Source organism: Canis aureus, chromosome 32 (genome assembly GCF_053574225.1).
Source record: "Canis aureus isolate CA01 chromosome 32, VMU_Caureus_v.1.0, whole genome shotgun sequence".
Classification (NCBI taxonomy): domain Eukaryota; kingdom Metazoa; phylum Chordata; class Mammalia; order Carnivora; family Canidae; genus Canis; species Canis aureus.
Window position 1 is genome coordinate 5139556 of NC_135642.1, and position 9442 is coordinate 5148997.

General features: G+C 34.0%; 1 protein-coding gene and 1 long non-coding RNA gene across 2 annotated transcripts; both read left to right on the forward strand.

Annotated features, from left to right (window-relative positions):
* Positions 1–2037: 2037 nt before the first annotated feature.
* On the forward strand, positions 2038–4694 carry LOC144303629 (uncharacterized). The gene is made up of 3 exons (XR_013370633.1): positions 2038–2354; positions 3412–3571; positions 4283–4694. It is a non-coding gene; the product is annotated as an uncharacterized LOC144303629 (long non-coding RNA).
* A 2377-nt stretch (positions 4695–7071) lies between these two features.
* Positions 7072–8068, forward strand: LOC144303630 (olfactory receptor 4K1). Its single transcript, XM_077882078.1, has one exon. The coding sequence runs from the start codon at positions 7072–7074 to the stop codon at positions 8005–8007; it is 936 nt and encodes a 311-aa protein (XP_077738204.1). The 3' UTR covers positions 8008–8068.
* The last annotated feature ends 1374 nt before the right edge of the window (positions 8069–9442 follow it).

Here is a 9442-nt window from a genome sequence, read left to right on the forward strand (position 1 = left end):
ACTTGAGAAACTGGTAGAGAAATTAAACTGCATAAAAATGGGGAAATCAGAAATGTATATTTTAGAGATCTGAAAATAACTTTGGTAATGCTTGTCAAAACACTTGTCAAATCCAAGTACAGACTAAATTATTTTTATGTGATCTTGGACAAATTACTTGCTTTTGATCAGGTCACCTCCTTAAAATCTTTCAATTCTTATCCATTACTCTTGAGACAAAAGGAAAAAAAAAAGTCCTCACTAACCCAGTTAATAAGGCTCTTGGCTCTCTACTCATATACCACACTAACCTATATCCTCATTTGATTAATATAGTTCTCCCTGACAGAACTAAGCTTCATAAGAACAGGGACTTTGTCTATGGTAGGTGATAAAATTCCCAAAGTGTTTTCATAATGTGACTATTTAAAAAGTAGAAGATATAATACCAAAAACCAGGAGAGACTTGTTTGTTCCCTCCCTCAGCTCAGAATTTAAATTACTTCTGCTATGTGTATAAGCTAAGTAGATGAGTAACACTTTAGACAAGGTACAGAAATGTAATGCATAGCCGAGAGAGCTGAAGTGATGGAACAGACTCAAGATAAAAGACAATATGGCCAGAGGAAAGTGTACCTCAAGATGCTAGCTTGGGATAAAAAGTGAAGAAGGTTTAGCTCCATTAAAGTCTGAATAACTGGAAATAATCTGTTTCAAGTTAGCCACAGGGTAAAAGGAAAGCATTAGCAGAATAATTTCTAAAAATGCAGAGTAACAGAAACCTTCAGGAGAAACACATTAAGTGATGTCGAGACACTTCCCAATGGTTTTTAGAAGACTGAAAATGGGAAAGAAGAATCTAACAGCAGAGTTGAGATCTAATATTTCATGATAGGTATTTTTACTTTTTTTGACAAAAACTATATTTCATCATAAAAACTTTCCTTTGGAGAAGATCCTTGCCATATAACATGCTGTATTTTCAGTATCTTAAAATTCCAAACTATATAGGGACCCAATACATGAAGATTGCCCAAAGTAACTGAAATGTCAAAGAAGAAAACCTTCAACTCTATATTGTGCTAGAGTTTTCACAATTAAAAAAAATTCAGTCACTCCCTAGCCCTCTGAAATATTTGCAGTTGACCCATTTCCATATTGGTTCTTGTACTTTGTCACAATACAGTCCTTAGGAAACAATGGTCCAGGAATCTATATATCATCATACTAGTCCACTACGTTAAAAGCACACAGTGATTGGACCTGTGAACAGAAATTGACACAAAAGAGGGTAAGAGATCATCCCTACCATTTCAGGCATCTGCCAAATCATTCAGGTTTTAAAGGTTTGAATACTCTGGGGCATGATACGTAATTCCTTCATAGCATACAAGACATGTAATTTCTTTTGTATCCTTACCACTGAGAAAGAGACACAATGCTTACAGGCTCACAGATCTTTAGCATAATTTTAGCTTGACTCACACAGGATTTCCAGCTTACAATGAATCTTCTGTACTAAGTCCAGTCTTGAGTGCAAGCTACCCTGGTATTCAGGCTTCATAAGCCAGGAAAACCAATGAAATAAAGATATGGATGATAAATAAGAGCACTGTGTAGATTCTTTGGCAAAGTCACTTAGAAGAATGACGATGCTAACTCCTAGGATCCTGGAAAAGACACCCTGCATCCTGCAGCAGAGAACTACACACTGGCTGAAAATCCTAGGGTGCTGCAGGTCCCTATCAGAGAATGAGTTTTCTTTTGACAGAGACCATGGGTTTTCAGGTAACTACGTGACTAACACCGCTTGTTATAAACCAAGTATAGCAAGTCACAATTTCTAGCTGTCACAGTAGTAAGCTGTCATGTATTGCAACTGGTAAATCTAGGGCCAGACTGAAGCAGGTAAAAAAGCACAGGTAATTGGCACGATTAAGTAGTCCAGAATTCTATACTATCTCCTTCTGTTGCATCAGTACCTTTACTTCAGATTAAGTTTATGGTGTCATAGAAGGATTTCTAGAAGTGGCTTGATCCTATGTCTTGATGCAAGCTGAAAAATGGACAACTGCTGCATTCTTGCCCACTCAGATGACTCTACTGGAAACTGGCAAAGGAAAATTCTATTACTGGGAAAAGCCATAAATATTTCACTCAATTATCAAATTTGGGATGGAAAATTGGTCCTAAGTAAGAATAAATACGAATTCCTAGACAGTGAAAAATAGTTTTGCTGGTTTGGTAGAGGTCTTAAAAGATCAAAATTGGAAAAATGAGGATAGCTCTAGGTGAGTAGGCACAAAGTGTGTGGATTTTTGTATCTCACATCAGTGTCCACCTGAGACCAAAGCCATGGAATCCCTTTTATTAAGGTTAGTCTCCTAAGTGCTGCTGCTGCTCCTGAACACTTGATTAGCACAAGGGACTGATCCTGATAACCTGATATAATGTCATTCCCCAGTGAGACCACATCAAGTGGTGGCAAGTCAATTATATCAGTGATTTGTCCTTACTGGGATCGAATCCTACTCCATCAGTATATTTGGCTATAGCTTAAATTTTTGCTTGTAATGTGAATGGAAACCATCCTTCACTGTATTTTGTTTGTAATTTTATAAAATTTTGCTCATTAGGGGCACCTGGTTGGCTCAGTCAGTAGAGCATGTGATTCTCAATCTTGAGGTCATGAGTTCAAGCCCAACTTTGGGCATGGACCCAGGGGGAGGGAGGGAGGGGGAGACAGAGAGAGAGAGAGAGAGAGAGAGAGAAAGAGAGAGAGAGAGAAAGTTTTGCTCATTAAATGTATTTTTCTAATTTTTTTGAAGATCACACTTTTGACAAATATTGAAGATGTAAAAGCACAAAAAGTAAAATTTTAAAACAAGTATTTCCTTAACTTCCTATTATATATAAAGTATATTTGGCCATAGCTTAAATTTTTAAAAATATTTACAGATTCACTTTAAGTCCCTTTTATCATATCTTGATATATTTCTTTATACATACCTGTTCCTTTTGTTTTATTTCAGTTTAGAATTTGTATTACTCACCAGTATATTTTAAAACTGTTTTTCATAAGTTTGTCCAGATTCTTTTTGGTTTCTAAAAATGTACATGTAATAATTTTATCAATTTCCAATTACTTTCTCTTGACATGTTTTATAATCTGATGTAAATTCATATGCAAAATTTAATATAAAAAATAATTTTAATCATTGAATATATCCATCAGATTAAAATTTATATGCTACACTCTCAAATTCATAGATATGTCATTTGTCTCATATTATCTCTTTCAATCAATGCTGCAGTATCACTCACTGTTCATTCATTGTTAGGTACGTGAACACTTTATTAGAGTATATATATATGCACACACAAAGCATATATATATATATGGAAACTTATTTTCAATTTCCTTCTGTAAAGATGACTATTTGGAACCGCCATCTAAATCACCTTTGAAGAGCTACAAAACTTATGTAAAATAGAGTTGGAAAGACTGTTGACGTACGTTTAAGAAGAAATAGATTTGTCATGGAAAAGAAATGAGAGCACCTTCAAGTATCTGCAAAACCAACATGTTGAAGTGAGAATACATTTTTTCTATTGAACTACTAATAGTAGAACCAGTTGTGCAATTTAACAATAGATGGAACTATCTTGGGAAGTAGTGAGTTCCACGTGATGGGAGGAACCACTCTGAGGCTAGGTGATCGTTTGTAAGATTGATTATTTTAACAGAAATCAGTGGTTGAAAAAGTATTTGCTGACTGGAAGTCAGTGAAAATCTAATAATATTTTGCTTTTCTATGTGCCAACTGGTTGGCAAAAAAAAAATTTTTCCTATTCTGTTCCTGGAAAGGTAATTTTGCAAAACTTAATTACTCCCACTGCAGAATGACATCAGATCTCCAGTGAGTGATTTCTCACTTCTCCAATGAACTCTATTTCCTAGAATAAGGATGGAGGCTTTATATTACCTTACCTTAGGATACTATTACTGTATAGTCAGGAGCAGAGGAGGAGCCTCACTACCTCAGGGCACAACCTGAGGGGCTTGCTTCTGCACAGCTTAGTGCAGAGAACAAGTTAAAATGCATTGTCGAGACTATAACACAAATATTTTAGGTATGAAGACTCATAGCAAAGGTGGGAAGCTTAGAAACTAACAGTGGGACACCATATTTGGAGAAAATAAGGAAGAACTAAAGGACTGGGAAAAATCATTAAAAGTATAAATATTACACATGATTTCATCACTGTGTTTGGACTAGATAATTTGTAAATTGTCTTCTAGATGCAAAATCAGCAACCAGAAGATTTCAAAGGAAAGGTCACTGTTCTCTCAGTCAAACTGGAAACTCCACCTAAAAGAGGCAAATTCTTGCTCTCCACTTCTCCATTTTCCACTATACTGGTTTATGGTAGCTCTGCATATGATAAACAAAGGGAAGTATGCTACAACAATTATCTGTCCCTTCTTTGCTTCTTTTGTGCTTTCCATTCAGAGAATATTTAGCCATTTGTTAGCAAATATTTGTTGAATTTCCCTGGAATGAAGAAGGAGTAGCTACAGAAAGTAAATCAAGAAGGATATCTTTGACTGTTTTTTTACTGCTAGGCTTATAGGTAATCAACTTCAAAAGATAATATAATGAAAAGAAAAATTATGCCTGTTTATGGTTTTGGAGTTCTATCAAGATATTTTAGATGGGTACTGATGTAACATCAACTTCTATATATCAGACTTGGTCTTACATTAGAATGAAGAAATTCTCTTATAGTATATTTTATGATCTGAAAATATTTGTATCTCTGGAATTTTCTGGTGATAAAAACATGAATGTCTCATCAATGGAAAAGCTTCTGGGTGTCTGTGCATAGATAGCCCAAGAAATGTTGAGTGACTTGTGTAAACTTCAGATATTTCCATAATATAACTGCCTCTGCATTTAGAATTTTAGAGATGAGAACAGCCTTAAAGAAATAATCTACTTCTATTTTCTAAGGTCAGTCACATAACTACTAAGTGGCATATATTAGGTATCTTTTCTAATGTGTACCTATCTTAATTAATAAAAAGAAAATGAGATATAATGTTGAACCTGGTCTACTTAGATTTAGAAATCATGGGAAATCATTGTGGAAAGGATTTTCTAATTGTTTTATATATTTTGAAAAATGAAGACTAACAAACTATCATTCATTAGGTATTAGAAGGATGGAATTTGTAGAAAGTTTTATTTTCAGAGTATCTTTTTTTCCAAAAATAAAGATATTTAAAAACTCTATTAGTACCATTAATTTTATCTAACATGTTTTAATCATTATGCTTTCTCTTTCCCTTCTTCCTCCTCCTCCTTTTTGTCCCTCTTACTCTTTAATGTCATCTTACTAAGTTACCATAGTAGTTGGTATCCTTTACACAATGAATTGAACACTGAAAGAAATCCCTCATGTCAACCTCTTAGATTTGAGATTTTAATCTTATCTTTTTAAAAATGAATAACTGTAGGTTCTTTAGGATTTTAGATCTTAGAAATAGGAATCTTTTTCCTTTCAATGTTTATTTGCCTCCTTCTCTCCCCTTTGCATTATAAATATGTGATCAGAAATGCTAGCATTGGCTCAACTCTTTCAAATAGATATAAGAATCCTATACGAGAAACTCATATGGAAGTCAGTCCATGTCTTATTGATCTGTTTATATTCTTCAGTCATTTACATTTTGGCCTTCTTCTTAAAACTACATATCATAATTCAAATGCAAAGATGGAAATTATTGAAAGGGTAAGACTTAGTGCTTCGACAACCATAATGAAAGCTTATAACAGTTTAAATATTTTTAATTGATTTATGTTTACCTGTACAATTTTGCTTTTAAAGCTTTAAATATTTATATTAGTTATATATGTCACGGACAAACACAGAATACAAAACTTGAATCAGTATAATGATAAATAAATACCTACTGTGTATTGTTAGGTACATAGGACTAAAGTAAAAAATGATTCCTGACCCCCCAGATGTTATATAGAATTTTCTTCTGGGATCAAGTGGCCACATGGTGTCCAATGACAAAAAAAAAAAAAAATTCAAGGGGCAATTTAAACACTAAACTTTACTCTTCTGAAAATCTATTATGCATGCAGAAGGCATCATGTATAGTTATATGGATTATTTCCAAAAGGATGAGTTATGAAAGGTGACACAGATTTTGATAAATCCAGGTGTGTCAGGTGTGTTTAGGAAGAGACAAAAGGCAGAGTCAGAAAACACTGAAAAAAACACACTGGTGGTTCATTCGAAATTGATCTTTATGTGACAGAAGGTGGACTCTGATAAACTAGTGTTAAATAGATGAAAAAAACACTCTTGATTTTTAAAGAAACTTTCAAAGTATCAACATTGCCTCTTATTTTCATAATGTGGCAAACTGCTTCCACTAAGTTTCTTAAAACATTGTCAAGCACTTTATGATTTTCAATTTCAAGAATATTGCTGCAGTCCACTTAGCCATCCTTTCAAGGTGTTAATTGCAACTGTGTTTTGCTCCTGATCTATCATTTCCATCTTTGATTTGATTGGTCCTTAGCATACCTTTCTCCAGCAAGGCTATTCAATTCATGGCATCATGAAAATGACTTTCATACTTTTACCTTTGTATTTTTCTTCCTGATATTCCCTTTGCTTGAAATAGGCTTTTCCTTCAGTTTTGGCTGGCAAATTCCAGACTTTTAAGTTTGGACACCTTACTTCACCATTTAGAAGTAATTTCTTTCATCTTACTAATATTGTAATATTAATGTATCGCTTACATTTGTTTGTTTTACATTTAATTTTTTATTTTCTAATACATGTATCTTATTTACTGAATTATGATAGTATCCATAGCATCCCCCAATTCCCATACTTCTACTTTCCACAGCAGTCCAGATGTTAGTCAATTGATTATACAATTTCATTAAATTAAATTGACCTTTAGTTGAAATCTTATCATATTTCTTTTGCATATATACTAGATATAGTACCACCATTGTGATCTTTCCTGATTTTCTTTTACTTAGGTAACAGGAGACTGGCTCCATGGCTCATACAAATGAATCAGTGGTGTCTGAGTTTGTGCTTCTGGGACTTTCTAATTCTTGGGAACTTCAGCTTTTCTTTTTTGCCATCTTCTCTTTAGTGTATGTGACATCAGTGCTGGGCAACATTATGATCATTGTTATAATTTCCTCTGATTCCCATTTGAACTCTCCTATGTATTTTCTGCTCGGTAACCTTTCTTTCATTGATATCTGCCAATCTAATTTTGCCACCCCCAAGATGCTTATGGACTTCTTTGTTGAACACAAGACTATCTCTTTTGAGGGCTGTATGGCCCAGATATTCCTTCTTCATAGTTTTGTTGGGAGTGAGATGCTGCTGCTTGTTGCTATGGCATATGATAGATTTATAGCCATCTGTAAGCCCCTACACTATAGCACAATTATGAATCGGAGCCTATGTATAATTTTTGTGTTTATTTCTTGGGCTGTGGGTATTCTTCATTCTATAAGTCACTTGGCTTTTACAGTGGATCTGCCATTCTGTGGCCCCAATGAGGTAAATAGCTTCTTTTGTGACCTTCCCCTGGTGATAGAGCTGGCTTGTATGGATACTTATGAAATGGAAATTATGACCCTAACTAACAGTGGCCTGATATCATTGGGCTGTTTTCTAGCTTTAGTTATTTCCTACACCATAATTTTGATTACTGTTCGTCACCGGTCCTCTAGTGGGTCATCCAAGGCACTTTCTACGTTAACTGCTCACATCACAGTAGTGATTCTTTTCTTTGGGCCCTGCATTTACTTCTATATATGGCCTTTTAGCAGGCTTTCTGTGGATAAGTTCCTTTCTGTATTCTACACTGTCTGTACACCCTTGTTGAATCCCATCATCTACTCTCTAAGGAATGAGGATGTTAAATCAGCCATGCGAAGGCTGAGAAACCATCATGTGAACTCCTGGAAAAACTAGGGATCATCATGAATGAATATAATATTGAATGAGAATGAAGAGTCTCTACTGGATCACAACATCAAGCCAATTATTTTTGCTAGTGATATGGGTTATTGAGTTATGGAATTGGATTTTTGTCCTAAGTGCAAGGGAATTGTATAAAATCAGTCATGATTTAGGTATAATTTTAACCCATTTGTCATTGCTTATAATTCTAAGTATAAATGCTCTTGAAAATATTTAATAATACTTTTAAATATTTTACAATTTCAAGATTCTAATCTACATAAAATGCTACACATGACCCTAAATTCGTGATTCTTTTCAAGTGAACACATGGCATTTCTATACCTTGCAATCAAAATATATAAGCAAATTGAGTTTCTGATACCTTCAACTTATTAATAACATTTCCCCATATATTGACATAGTAAAAAGAAATATGTCTTACAACATAGATTTCACCTCATTAATGTACATTTGTTAGCTTATCTTTTCTTTTTGTATTGAATATTTTAGTAATTTATAATTTGGTTGGATATACAGTCAATGCCTGAACAACATGGATTTGAACTGTATGGGTTCACTTAAGTGGATTTTTTATATAAATACAGTATAATACTGTAAATTTATTTTTATCTTCCTTATTATTTTCTTTATCTTGAGCTTACTTTATTATAAGAATACAGTACATAATATATATAACATATAAAATATGTGCTAATTGACTGTTATGTTACTAGTAAGGCTTCCAGTCAATAGTAGGCTATTAGTAGTTAAATTGTGGGGAGTCAAAAGTTATACCTGGATTTTCAACTGTGTGGTGGTTGATGTCTCTAAGACCTGCATTGTTCAAGGGTCAATTGTATTTGGTTATTTATAATCTTCCCTATATACCATTTTTGTCTTCCTTTAGATCATTTTATATGCACTTATACTCATTATAAAGCTTTTTCTACATATTTACTGCTATCAACAGTGTATGCAGACTTTCCTTGAAGTATGATGGTTCTACTTCCTTCCATTGTAAGTTGAAATATCATAAGGTGAAAATGCATTTAGTACATCTAAGCTACTGGACATAAAAGCTTAGTCTAAACTACCTTAAATGTGCTTAGAACACTTACATTAGCCTACAGTTGGGAAAAATCATCTACCACAAAGCCTTTTATAATAAAGTATTCACATCTCACGTAATTTATTGAATACTATACTGAAAGTAAATAACAGACTGCCTGTATGGGTACAAAATGGTGGTGAACATATTGGATGTTTATCCTCCTGATCATGTGGCTGACTGGGAACTGTGGGTGCCTAGCATCATGCTGTGGTCATCAAGACAGTGTGGTACTGGCACAAAAACAGACACATAGATCAATGGAACAGAATAGAGAATCCAGAAGTGGACCCTCAACTTTATGATCAACTAATATGCGATAAAGGAGGAAAGACT